The following is a 15,451-nucleotide window of genomic DNA, read 5'->3' on the forward strand; positions in this document are numbered from 1 at the left end:
GGTTTGACGGGTGAATGAGCCAGTATAACTACAGGCACCCCTAAGATTGCGTTGGCTACGTAAGGAATGGTTCTTACAGCGCCAGTCTCTGTGGGCGTTGGTGACCACTTACCATCAGATTCCATACCTTTTGCTCGCCTGTTTGTAAATATTTAAAAGAAAATAGGCACAAAGTACAAACCATCTTCGTTCCCAAAGATGGTGGCGCGTTGTCGATGTAAGGAATAGTTAATGATTCTCTCTGCGCTGGTGTCTATAGCTGGTGGTGACTACTTACCAGGTATCATAACAATTGTTCATCCGCTTACCAATATTTAAAAAAAAATATCCACAAAGAACACAACATATAAGTTCCCAAAGATGATGGCATGGCATTGTCGGTCTAGGGAATATTTAATAATTTGAATTTTGTACACTAACTTGGGTCGAAAAGCACGCAAAGGCGTTGGTCCTGCGGCTGAACACTCCGGTCGTGTCGGACTTACAGTCCTATCAGATCATTAGAGTGCATCCGTGTTTGTGTACACACTCAAGCACTACAATGTATCCTGTGTAGTAGGCTGGTCGCCATGGCTACCGTGACCAATTTCGGTCAGGAAGATATTATCATTTATGTTTGAATGTCACGTGCATCCTTATCCTGTACCGCCTAGCTAAAGATGTTAAATATTGACATTATTCAAGCACTCTTAATGTGAAGTAGTCAAATTCCTTAAACTTTTTATTGTTAAATTAGGTTTACTCTTTTTAAAATGCTTGAGACCACTTTTTCATACGATAAGTCTACAGAGTTAGAACTCGTATCGTGTGCAACTTTTCTGAAGAGATGACCGAAAAATCAAATATTTTGATTAAGCTTATTAAAAGTTAAGTGCCGATAGTTGTACTTATTTTATTTTTTTTTGCGAATGATCAGTTTGAACGAATGAATGGGTTTATATATACTTGTAGTTATTTTCTCTAATCACTAGGTACTTTTATCGTGAACTTTTAAATAGAGGTACTAAGTCAATTGCTGCAATCAATGAATGTATGTTTTATTGTAAACTAGACATAATGAAACTAGTAAAAATTCGTGCACACTTGCACCTTAATTATGTACAATAACTCTTTAATAAAATAAGTAAAACATTAAGGAGTTCCTCTATAATACATGTGTGGGTTGTCATCTGAATAACAAATATTCGCAGTTTCAAAACGATGCTACAGTTATAAAGAAACTAAAATAAGTCTTCTTCCTAGATTTGATAACATATTGGCAAGAAAAATGAATAGATTAATTCGTAAGTTAATGACGTTAAATCTAATATTCAAATAATAAATGATTGTGCTGCCATCTCTGTTAACTTACTGGAAATAGCTTAAGTCCTCTGATAATGTAGAGTTTGAGTCCATAATATGAAGATATACCGCTAGATGTCGTTACATTATTATCTCTAGTAATAGCTTAAGATTTTTAACTGTGTGCTACTGAGAAGTTTCAACGGAAAAATCTAATAAAATTTTGTCGGCCCGACCTGGGGTTTGATTCCAAGACCTCAGATAGGACAGGAACAGGATGATAATAGTAATTCTCATATCTGAGGATCGTAGTCAGACAGTTCTTTATGTCTTTTTCTTTCTTTATTTTTGTATAATTATCTATTTCCTATTTTTTATCACACCATGAATTATCATTACCGTGGTGATCTTATTTCGGGTCTGTCATCAAAATTCAAAGAAATAAAAAAAGATCCTGCATACTTTTGTTTCGTTTTACATTAATTTTTGTTAGCGTTTTAATTTATATTTATTTTCTTTATATAATTTCTTAGATAGAAGATTGAACATTCAAGTGGCACTAAAATTTACTTTGAAATTACTTAAGGAAATATAAAAATCAAAATTGGAAAGTTATTAGTAAGATTCAGTCTTTTTTTGAATAAGTCACAATATCTTATCAGGAGTCCTGTCTTTCAATCTGAGTGATTACAACAATTTGACATAATAAATTAATGAACAGATTTCTCTTATGTATCTGAACAATACCTACTGAAAAAATTTAAGCAATGAAGACTTGATTACTTAACTGATTTCTCAAAACTAAAGACGACAGTGACGTTCAAATTAGGAGTAAATGATAGAAAATTTTGAGTAGTACTTTTTTCTAATGAGTACTAAAAAAAAAGCAATATGAACAACTTATTGTACGAATTTTTCAATAATATAGAAAGAAAATAAAATAACAAAAAAACGTATATTTATTTCAACTAGTAACCAACGAAATAAATTGTATTGATATTTTTGGCCTCCAGTAACAAGAGACCAATTTTTGATTTCTGCTTTTCATATATTAAATTCCAACTCGTTTTATTTCATTAATAAAATTTTATAAAGAAGTTACAAATTACAAAAATATGTATTACAAACTAGTAAAGTATTTAAATGACAATCTTAAAGTGCAAATGTAATATTTTCGTTCAACTGTAAATATGTTACAGCTAAGACAAAATCATAGTCGGTGGGCCATCGAAAACATTTCTGCATCTCATTTATATATTATGTATTTAATTTTTTAATTTTGGTTACTAGCCGTATTGTTTCTATTTCGTTTGATTTCGACGTACATAGGAACATATGTCGGATTTCGTGTCGTTAATAAATTTTCGATTCTCTTTTTTCTATATTTTTCAGAACTCTCTTGCAATAAGCTTATCAAACTTTTATGTTTCACGTCTCTGTAGTGTCCATTTATCTGTGGAACATAAGTTTCTATTGTTGTGTAGGTATTTTCTTCGTCTCTTGTTTCAGAACTTTCAGTAGTAGAATTTTCATCGGCTGTATTTTCTTTTGAGGTAGCTTCAATCATATTTCTTAGTTTTACTATAAGTGTATTAGGTTCAAACTCATCGTTACTTATCACGGTACTTTCCGAATCGTTCCAATTATTTATCTCAGTCTCTGTGACTTCGTCTATGTCAGACTTTCTGATATTGAAATAGTGATCTGGAACTTTAGCGTCCTCAGGACTAAATTGTATAATATCAGGAGGAATAGTTGTAATGGTTTCCGTAGTGGACATGAAAAGTTCAGATAGCGGTATTATGGGTGTGACTACAGAATATATTGGAGGTCTTCCATATTCAACAGGAATTACACCTGAGCTTCCCATATGGTAATCTTCAATATCTGAATAATTTAATTTTGGATAACTAATAATGTGGCTGTTTACAGAAGTTGCTTCGATGACAGAGCTGGTCGTACCATCAAAGTAATTTTTGCTAGCCTCATTGATATTTATTGCGTCGTTATTATTTTCAATTGTAGTGTGATGATTAAAGTATTGTGTATTTTTCTCATTATTTACTTGAGAAATAAAGTTATTTTTATTTCTTTCTTTTAATAATGTTGGTCTTTTTTTCCTTCGGTATGATATACGCCTCGAGGGCACAGTAGATTTTCTTTTAAATTTAAATAGAGGTTTCGATGTAGTTATATAAATTTGATCTATTTCATTTTTATAAAGCGTATCTTGAGAAATAGACTTATTGATGGGAAGCAAATTAAACATAACAAGCGATTTTAGTTTATTATTATTTAATTTCATTGAAGTAGTACTTAGAACTTCTTCAGCACTAGAAAGCTCAACCCTCTTAGGGATATTCTTATTAAAGGTCAAACATTTTGTTCCTACACAACTTTGTTTCGAGGCGTCAGGGTGCTTAATTTCTGTATTCTGTTCATTAAATTTTGAAACAAAGGTTGGTGCGAATCTAAATCCATCTGCTAATAAATTAACTTCTCCTGGATTGTTCGGCCTAAAAATGTGTAAAGGATCCGTGTAATGATTAGACTGTGGCGAATTATGTGTCACTGTTTTTTGTTTGACATTAATTTCTTTCGTTTCAACGGGTCCCACATACATTTCTGACAATGCTATTTGTGCTCTTGTTGGTACATAGATATCTCCAAACTTAGCATTTAATGTTCTTTCTAGGTATTTGACTACATCATGTAAGTTTTTTAGTCTTTGAGCGTTGCGATATTGTTCCATCCAATTGCTTGGGCTAGTGTTAACCTTTGTAAAAGGCATTGGATATGGACTTCTGTACTCGAATATGAAGGGTTTAGGACTAGTTTTTCTTACAAATCTATTTAAAACAGTAGTTAACCGCGGCTTAATGGTATAACTTTTAGAAAATTGTTTTTTCCTTTGAGAACTAATACGCGTTTCTGAATCTGTGTGGCTTATATCTTGTAAAGCATTGATGAGAAGCGGCATTCTCTCATAATAATCTTGATCAAATCCGAAAAAGCTTCTATCAAGTCTGTCAGCTATTGGTAGATCTTTATTAATGTATTTTGTTTTATTAAAAGATCTCTTTTCTTGTACAAAACTTGTTTCTACTGCAATCATATATTCGTAGATTACTAGAACTATCTGAAATATTAAATAACTGAATTAGTAATTAGTAATTAGTAGTATTACAGCAAATTATTCGTATTTATATAATATGCTTATCTTTTCGGTTAAAAGAAAAAAGTAGTTAATTCATAAAAAAAAGACACATCTTTATCAGAATTAGAGTAAGAAAAAGTTTTATTAGAAGTATTATAACTTATAGTACTAATATATAAGTACTATAACTTATTCAAATAAATATTGATTCATATTATTATCATAATCTTGTTGTTCATCTTGTTTCCATTCATTACGCTGAATTTCTAGATAACTAGCTCTATCTTGAGGTATCATTGATTTTAGATCTTCTCTTGTATCGTATTTATCTTCGATTTTAATTAATTCCCATTCATATAATTCAGAGTTCTCAGTTGTAGTTTCATTATATATATTTGAATTATTTAATGTTTTTAAAATATTTTCTAAATTCTTAATATCGTCTTCCGGCGTTCCTTCCTCGTAAGAGGTTTTTTCTGTGTCCTCTTCTAAATTATCATCATCTAATTTTAAGTATTGTTCCATAGTTTCATTTTCAGGTGATACCTGTCCTGTATAAGGAAGCGTTGTTTTATTTTTTAAATTTATTTCACTACCAGAACGAGTACGTGTGGTAGTTACTTCTATAGTTATAGACTCTGTTTTACCATATGATTGCCTACTCGAATTTGTATTGACATAAGTAGATACAGTTGACGAAAAATCTATTGTTTTCTCTAGTAATTTATTACTTTCTTCCTTACAGCCTTGGCATGGATAACCTTCTTCACCTTCGGTTTCATTTGTGTTTAGTCTTCGTTCATTCGTAATATTTTTACTTTCCATAAGTCTTAAGTTATGTTTGTCCTCACCAATATTTGTCGTGGTTTCATAATTGTCTTCAAATTCGTTTTTAAAAATTACTGGGAATCTTGAAAAAGGTTTGCTTGGTTTTAAAGAGTGAGATTTCAAAATAAAATCTTTAATAGTAATCGCTGAAGTAGGAAACAAGAATGTAGCACTATTTGCCTCTGTAGTATCTTCTAACATATAATTTGATTCTGTTCTTTCAATATCGTTTTTAGTAGATTTGATTTTTAATGTCTGTAATTTATTTCTATTTACACCTTTCTGTTGTATACTAGGTTTAAGTAATGCTATTATAGCATTAAGCGTATAATCTATTTTAGGCAAAATAGTGGTCGGTTGTTGAGATATATATGGTGTAGGAGATGTTACAACTACACTGTCCCTTAAATCATAAGATTTAGTAACAGATTTTAATTTTGGTTTCAAAGGTATTTTTTGCGCATTTGTTTTTTTTGGCACATTAGCATCTAAATTTTTACAAGGCTTTGTGCCTAGTGATGACTTAGTTTTGGTAAAATTGGGCAATAATGAACTAATGCCAGAAAATAGTTTGCTAAGGATTTCGTTTATACTTTTTGGGCAATTACAGTTCTTTTTTTCATTAGAAGATATTTGTTTTGTTTTTAATTTGTGTGTCTTTTGCGTGGTTACTTCATATCCTTTAACTTTCACCATTGGTGTTGTTAAGTCTACCATTGAATTCTTGTGAATATCGTAAATATGTTTAGCCATTGGTTGCGTAGAACCAAAAGTGACTCTTTCGCTTATCATCTTATCTACGTAGTTCATTATCCTCTGATAATCTCTTATCTTCCTAACCTTCTTAAAATAATCAATATTCCTTGTTGGATTTTTAAAATATACAATGGGCGATGTTTTGTATTCGATGGTATACAACCTTGACGTTGGCATTCGCATCCAATTTCTTGTATCTGCAAATATATTTTCTCTTGTTTCCCTCATATCTTCTAATGGATTTGGACTGGAAGGTTCTTCTAAAATATTATCAAAATATTTGTGTTTTTTCAATGTTTTCAATAAAAGTGGAATGAATTTCACTGTCGCAGGGTCAAGGACTGATTTGGCTTTGTCCAATTTGACTTCAAAAGGCAAGTCATCGGAAGTAGAATTCATAAAATTGAGCCAATTAGGTGCCAAAGTAGTTTTTGAAGTAACTTCGGAGATCGTGCTGTATTCATATATCAGAATAAAGCTCTGAAAGCAAAAAAAAACCGTTAATTTTTGTTTAACATTAATTATAATTAGTGCATGTGTTTTAAATAAATAGCATAATATTGCATAGTAAGTTATATAACATAAACTTATATTTACTACATAATGGAGATAAAACTTAAAATAAAAAAAAAACATAAAAAGTTATATCTGTTAAATCAATATTAGCCTAAAATTTTATTTTTGCATAATATATATTGCTATTGATTTCCAAATATCTTTTATAATATACATATAGTAAAATGGAATTTAAAAACACACAGATCAAAATTAAAAAATAGGGCTTAAGAGTTTACTTACCTTGTTTTTTGTCGAAGCACCGATACATTAGTTAAAACAACACAAACAAAAGAAAAGTCTAAAATAAAATTAGATAACAGCGAGAAACACTGACATTATTTGTAATTTTAAAAAGATAATTGATATCGTTAGTAATAAACACAGACACAAAAGGAATAGTAACGTCAATTACTCATATAACTTTTTTATAAACAATAACAGTTATATTCATGTGCAATATAATAAAATATTAATGTGAGAACATAATTGTAATGTAACTTTCAATTGTAATGTATCTGCCAACTTTCATATAGCATGTCCAGTCGGCCATAGCTACGTTACAATAGATTGTCAATATGATGTTCTCGTTAGAATAATCACGATCAATTAACAGAAGCGATAATTTCTTGATAACAATTAATACTCATCAGATTTACATACATTCATACTAAGTTACAACGAGAATTAAGCCCCAATAGTGTTACGAGAAATTAAATGGTCTCGAATAGAAATTTATATATTACATAAAACTCTAGGTTATTTATGTTTCGACTTTAATTTATTAAAATCTTTTTGGATTCCTTGATTTTATTGATATTCATATGAAATAGAAACATTACATACAACACGTGCAGTTATGACTTTTTTAAACATAACATCTCGGGTTTTAATCGTTTCTTTTTCTAGTCTAGTTTATAAATCTAATTTGAGCTATAACTTGTAACTAGAAGCAACAACAAGAATTATTACGTATTTGCAACTAGCGTATATACGATGGAATATATTATCGGAACCATTATCTATACAAAAACCTACCGAATTTTCATTAACAAGTTAATCATCAAGAGTAACCCTTGGGGGTGCCCTTGCATGTAACGAGTTTTATTCATTCAAGCTTCAGAATTATTAGTAATTCGAATACAATGATTATCACATTATCTCGGTAAGTCTTATTACCGATTTTCATAAATTATAATATTAAAAATACAAATTTCCACCCTCCATTTTCCATTTCAATATTCACCTATACTCCACAAGGAATTCCCTACCAAATTTCTTCCTATTATATTTTTGATTTCGACAGTGATTTGTATGTATAAAACATTACTGACATTAAATATTACATGAGCATCAATTATTTGTATATGCATGGAAGAATTAAATAAGTATGCACTGTAAAAATGACTGCCCGGAATGGTTGCAAGAATGCTGCATTTCCCCTTTGAATCACAATGAATAGAATAGCGAAACAATTTGTTTTACTTTCTTGATTCCTGTAATAACACTGGCTCAATCACCCTATAAATTATAAACTCCGCTTGTTGAACTGTTTACTTTGTACAATATTATTTCCACATATCAATGAATGATAATTAAACTTTCATTAAATATAATCAACCACCCATTATGTTAACGGTTAAAAAAGACATTATGTCAAGGCTAATTTAACATCGTTTATTTACAAGTGCAACAAAAACTCGTGAACAATGTACCGAGAGAAAATACAATGAATATATCAGTTTAAATGTTTACAAAACAACACAGGAAGGCTTTAAGAGTGATATATTTATTGTTGACACAATTTGTTTTGAATTCCATTTATGTATATAATACATACTGGTAGTTTTAGGATAACTTCAGAGTCGAGAAGGCCCAGTGGTTAGAACGCGTTCATCTTAACCAATGATTGCATGTTCAAACCCAAACGCACTGAATTTTCATGTGCTTAATTTATGTTTATAATTCATCCCGTGCTCGGCGGTGAAATAAAATATCGTAAGGAAACCTGCATGTGTCTTGAATTAAATTTTGTCACATGTGTAAGCCAACCAACCCACATTGGAGTAGCGTGGTGGAATAAGCTCCAAAACTTTCTCTTCAAAGGGAGAGGAGGTCCTTGCCCAATAGTGGAACATTTACAGGCTATTTCTACCATAATTAGTAGTCGACCATAATTTTTGTGGAAAATTTGCGGAAAGCATGTATTTGCATTATACTTTTTTTCCCTATTTTTTTTAGATACGAATACCTATGTTATATGTCTTTTCGGTATCTTTTCCTATTGAAAGGGATTTTAGGCAGCCTTATTTAGATTGGTCGTGCACTCATCAGTTTATCTACCGCCAAACATTTAATGCTTTGTTCCGGTTTGAAGGGTGAATACGCTAGTATAATTACAAACACAAATATACGTTATCTTGGAATCTTTCTCACAGTTGACGGCACATGGTCGGCGTAAGGAATAATTTCTACTTTATTCTTACAGTGTTTTTAAGAAAAGATTAGTTATCATCTGGTGGGCACGTGGTCGTCTACTTTCTTATGCTAAAAATGTAATGAATGAATTAATAGATTATCATTACTAATAATCGCCTTTTCTAATAAATATAAATTATGTATATCAATTCAGATCAGGATCTGAATAATATTTGGGGAGTTTTTATATAAAATGTTGTAAAAAACGTAACATATTGTATATATTTTTTTTATTACCTAAAGATTACATTAGTTACGTCATTAAATTTTAAACAGTTATTAATTTGGAAAACATTCATGTGCAATACTTTGTTTTAATTATATAAATTTTTAATGTCATGATATTTTGTTGTCATTTAATTCTTTATGGGATTGTATATCGTCCGAGCTCTAGTTTAAACGAAATTACGCAAGACAGCCTGTCTTGCCTAGTGCGGGGCCTCTGGAAGTTTTGTGACTATGTTAATTTTTCACCTGAATATAGTTATTTTTATTTATTTATTTATCAGTGAGTTATTCATGAAAATCTCTATCGATGGAAACAACTGAAGCTTTAAAGCTCTTTAGTCTAGGCTCTTGTTGTCTTATATTATTGAAAATTGTTACTGAAAGCTTAATATATTTGAAGGTCCCAAAATGAGATAAGTTAGAATATATGTATAAATAGTATGTTCTAATATATCTCCTTTTTTATACTATGCATCTGTCATGATGATTTTGTTCCGTATATCATTTACTTATTCACGAAAAACAGCCAAACAACGAATTCTTTAATTATCTTGCCATCATTCATGGACTTTTTAAATTAAATAATAAATAAATAAATATTGGACAACATCACATACATTACTCTGATCCCAATGTAAGTAGCTAAAGCACTTGTGTTATGGAAAATAAGAAGTAACGACGGTACCACAAATACCCAGAGCCAAGACAACATAGAAAATTAATGGACTTTTTCTACATCGACTCGGCCGGGAATCGAACCCGGGACCTCAGAGTAGCGTACCCATGAAAACCGGTGTACACACTACTCGACCACGGAGATCGTCATTATTACTGATAGCTTAAGTTCTAAGCTCATAATATTAGATTAATTGCAATCAAGCATATTTTTGTGTACACAAAAATACAAGGCCCTTGCGGTTTTCATTCATTTTCCAAAAAATATGCGTATTATTATAGTTTGTATATATGCATGTAGGGACATGGACTAAGTCCGACTTAAAGTGACATTCAATAAAGTCAAAGATGCTCACTAATTTATTTACATAACAATTATTATTTTTAGGAAATAGCTAAATATATGTAGATGGATCAATTAATGTTAGCCATCATAGCTACTTGGAATGTGACAGCAACATTGCCTTCTTGAATAGCATTTCCGATTCATTGAATATTATTTTAACATATAAGGAGAGAAAATCACTGATCTAGTCGCGCAATATTATACTGACTAGATAATCTGACTCAAGGAAAAATAATTATTATTAAGAGTAATGATACATTTTTAATTTCATAAATTATTATATATTAAAAACATTATCGAACCAAATGATGGTAGTGAGTAATTATATTTATAATATTTATCTCAAAAATATATACAACATAAGGTTATACCTATAAAGTTACGTATGTCATTAAAATCAGTCATACTATGAAAGTTCAGTAACAATCGAATTAGTTGTTGAACGCGGAAACACAGATAATGTCTAATTCTAATCTATCATTTTAAAACAAAATTAACTGTCATTCATAGGTGAAAAAAATGCCTACAGAAACATACATCTCGGACTATACAACTACCATTTTTAAAATTAAGTCACACGTATTACTTTCAACAGAATTTGGTTTCAGCAAAGCACAGCAGACTATTTTTTATAGAAACCGAAATTAATCAGAAGGTAGAACCTTGACAAAAATTTTAATCCATGGTCATAAGGAAAGATAACCTCGATCAAGATTTTCGTTCGTATCAAGTAATTAGTTCTCACATTTCTTTACGACGTACTCTAAACTTTACCTGTATAAAACGGTGCATTTTTGCATATTTAAGATCTGTGCATTCTTAAGGGTATAAAGATAAATAAATAATAGATGAGACCTTCATATGAGCAAGGATGACCATAATCGTTATTGAAAAAAAACATATTTCGAACATTTTCTTTTTCTGCTTCTATATATTGATAAAAATAGATACTTAAGCTCGTTAACAGCTAAACAAACAAAAATCGGTTCGGACTTTGTCTATTTTATATAAAGATAACTAGTTGTCACCTAAGGCTTCGCTCATGTTTTAGAGGTTGCTCGTCAAATTAGACATAAAAAAAGTAGATGATGAAGTTTAAGTTTGTTTCATAACAAATTTTATCAAATTCGGTTTGGCCGTGTAAGAGCAATAGACAGAGTTATTTTCGCATTTATAATATTAGTATAGATTACGAAAATAATACACAAAATTACACGATTATTATTACAAAAGAATGGTTTGAGTAAATAAGATATGTGAATTTAATTAGACACGTCATTGTGAATTATACGGATACGTAACGGGTTACATTACCATAATTATAATATTAATATACAAAGACACGATAATTATAATACTTTCACTATATTTTAAAATATACTTACAACTACAACGGTAACGGTTATCGTCGTGGAAATAGCCGCGCAAGCGCAACCCTGTCTCATTTGCCTCTTCCTAGATAGCCTTAGAAATTCTTCCGTCTTAGCATCAATGGTTCTGTACAACCCAAAACGCCTGATTTGGGAACTAGTTATGCTGTCAGACTCGTCTGTCGACATCTTGTTGTTTGGTTCACATCACTAATAATGATTTAAAGAATGTATCGTTGTTTGTTCTTGTTATGATAAAACACGCGCGTCGCTCGCGTCCGTACTGAAAAATGCGCCGGATTCTTTGTTAGCGCGGCCATTATTTTTTTCTTAGAGATGTTTATAGCATAGGGATGAGCTGTCAACTTTTACATTTTTATCGACTGACTCAATTAAGTTTTTATTTTACTAATGTTAAGAAAACACTATTGAAAGATATATACATAGGCATTTTTACAGATACAGGTTCTAAAAATATATATTTTTTTATGGCTCAGGAATTTTTTATTATTATAAAACAGATTAAAAAAAAACAACCAATGCAAATTAATGTAATTAAACAGTTAATTTATCTATTCATACGATTTACTTAAAAAAATCTCGCATATCCCAAATAGAGTCATATAAATATCAAAAAAATAAAAGTTAATAAAGGCTACATTTAAGTTACATTAACGAATATTTACGAAAAATATAACGAATTCAAGCAAATAGAAAAAATAATACATAAAGTATCTAATTTAAAAAAATACTATAAATAAAAATTTCAACTGCCCAAAATATTGCCATAATTGAAATGTACTATCGATATTACAACTAAACATCACTGTAAATTCGCGTGTGCTGGGCAGTGGTGCGTGCTAGCCACGGACAGTGCTCTAATCCCACCTAGCACCGAGTGAAAACGTTTGTTTTATTTTTGACGTTACTTTCGTAAGTTTCATATCGCACGGGTCATATGCCACCGACCTTTTACAAAATATTTTCCCATTACGAACTAAGGATAAGCTTAGATTATTATATAGGTATTAATTCTACACAAAAATATGTTTTGATAAAATTCTGTCACTCAAAATTAAATTTAAAAAATATCTTGATTACGATGGAACAGATAATCATAATCCGTATAATAATAAATAATCCGTGTACGATGTACGTCCAGTGATCGAAATTAATAATCATTATTGAAAATTTGAGAATAATATGTTATATACCGGAATCGGAAAATGCATAATATTTTTTTTTAATCTCATATCCATTTATGAAACTTCCGTTGATAAAAACACAAATAGCCAAGAAATATTAAAATCGTTTTACAAACACAGGAGAAAAAGGTACTGAGCTGTTTTACCTTTGCCTATTTATATAGTTAATTGATTAAACTTGTTTGTATAACTACATATATTAATAATAAATAATAGTTTATACCTATATATATAATCATTAAGTACAATTAATTAGTAAAAAAATTAAAACTATTTTTTTACGTGTTTTTTATTATTAAATTAACCTAGTTGCATTTATTATTTTAGTTTACATTTTTATAATTATGATAAGTTTTACTTAAATATAAAACTATTTTAATGATATGCTATAGGTATACTGAATATTTTTGTGTTATTATTACCCAATAATAATAGGAACATTTTAGGCAATAGGAGATACACATTAGAAGAGTAAGATACCATTGCCTATGATTTTATGAAAACCGTTTAAACGTAAATTTTTTGGTCAATTTATTTATTGGTATGAGTTCTCCATTGAGATGAAGAAATAAAAAAATCCCTTGCTATCGACACAGTCTTATGTTAGAATTTTTTCATTATTAAAATAAGCTTGAAATGTATAGAATTTTAAGACTATTTGAAGAACGCTAAGACTGAACGGCTAAGAGTTATTAAAAATAATTACTCTAACGTGGATAAAAGATTAAAAAATAAAAGTGGAAATTGGCACCAATTTACTAAAAAATGACAATTTAGCGCAATAAAATCGAAACGTATAGATATACACATTCACGAAGGCGCCCTTCAAGTTAAATTATTTTTATAAAATAAACCTAAAATATTATCTAATTTGTATTTATTTTGGTGCATTAACAAGAGTAGTCTTTGTGTCGAGATGACTTCTTAGTCATCTAGGAAGCACGATACTTACTCATACCAATGCACTCCAATAATAATAATTTAACGTAGAGAGATGCTCCTTCGTAAGTGAATAAATCTATAATAAGCTGACGGAAGTAAGGCTGTATTGAGCTGAGATAGCCCAGTAATTAAAATACGAGTATGGTCGGCTTAAACTCGAGCTAGCACACAGGAAGTAGAAGGCTAACAGTAACACGTTACAGGCTATATAAAGAAACACATTTTAAAAAGTATAAAAAATCATCTACATTTTTGTAAGATTTATAAAAATTCGAAATATTCTAAAATTTTTCCTTATACTTAATCAAATGATTGTAAAAACACTTTGACTTTTAAGTAAATATTAAAAGTGTTGAAAGTAAAACTCGTGGTCTCGTGTTATTTAATTCAAAATCACTCGGATCGTTCACATTGTGTGTTTTTTGTAAAGAAAATCAAACAAAACAGATTTATAGCCTCTTGATATGACATTATCTGAAAGCATTCTTGATTGATGAGTTTTATACACGATAAACCATTTGAAGAAATTTATTAATTTTAAAATTGCCTTAAAATTGCTCTTCTTTTTTTAAAGTTGGATGAACTTCAACAAGATTTTTTGTATTCGAGTACGCCGAAGCCAAAAGTAAGGTTACGATTTCCGCAGACTGTATATATAATCATATAAGTTAATGTTTCCGTATGGTAGTCCCACATATATTATAAATTACCTTTTACAATTTGACAAATGACTCATCGTTAGAAGTGTCTTGATTGTCTTCTAAATGGTTGATGGATAACGTCACATTAAATTAAATATAATGGACTAGCTCAACTCAAACTCAAATACTTTTATTAAATATAGAAGCATTACACTTATTTATTGTTGTTGATAGTCAAATTACACACTAACACCGGATCGGAAAAGAAAATTCCCTGACCTGAGAAGAACCGCGAAAGAAACTCTGCGGCTCTTTTTTTTGTCAATTTTATTATTTACATTTATTTAATATGAATAGAAATAACCAGGAGGCGATCGTTTCATCCCAATGTGTGCTATCAATAATAAACTAGAGGCGTCTATACCATGTAATAAAGAAAAAATGAGACATGGCAATTTCATTTAAAATCTTATGAATCCTCGTCAGCGACAGTCGCTACATGCTCGTGATGCGTGCGATGCCAGAGTTGTAACGCGTAATGGCTTATGTACATGCAAACGACGAAGTATAGTATAAACTAATACGTTGTATATATTATTATTATTAATAAATAATATAACAGTAAACTAACAATCTTTTCAAACTTAATATAAGTTGTATCAGTGTTTCTATTGAGCTTGCGTAGACCATCCTGTTTTGATTAATAATAAACAATTTAAAAATGTATATTATCATTGTTCGGAGTGTCAACAGATGTGATAACTAGACGAATTTTAATAATTGTAATTAATGAGTTATTAAATTAAATAGTTCAGTATTTCAAATACAATTATCACAAAGTTTTGAATTTTACTTTATGTCGACTGTCCTAATGACTGCATTTTTTAATTCATATAACTTATGTATTTTGACTCTTATTCAAATACAATTGTCCAAAAAAGTGTAGTGGACATTTAAATTTAAAAAAATAAAGAAAGAAAATAAAACTA

The 15,451-nt window shown here is 29.9% G+C and overlaps 1 protein-coding gene across 1 annotated transcript; it reads right to left on the reverse strand.

The window, feature by feature from the left end:
• Nucleotides 1-2,554: 2,554 nt before the first annotated feature.
• Nucleotides 2,555-11,945, reverse strand: LOC125064326. Its single transcript, XM_047671301.1, has 4 exons — nt 11,690-11,945; nt 3,598-4,420; nt 3,418-3,486; nt 2,555-3,168 (listed from the first exon to the last, which is right to left on the reverse strand). The coding sequence occupies exons 1-4, from the start codon at nt 11,861-11,863 to the stop codon at nt 2,555-2,557; spliced, it is 1,680 nt and encodes a 559-aa protein (XP_047527257.1). The 5' UTR covers nt 11,864-11,945.
• Nucleotides 11,946-15,451: the final 3,506 nt, after the last annotated feature.

Source organism: Vanessa atalanta, chromosome 5, assembly GCF_905147765.1.
Source record: "Vanessa atalanta chromosome 5, ilVanAtal1.2, whole genome shotgun sequence".
NCBI classification, from domain to species: Eukaryota; Metazoa; Arthropoda; class Insecta; order Lepidoptera; family Nymphalidae; genus Vanessa; species Vanessa atalanta.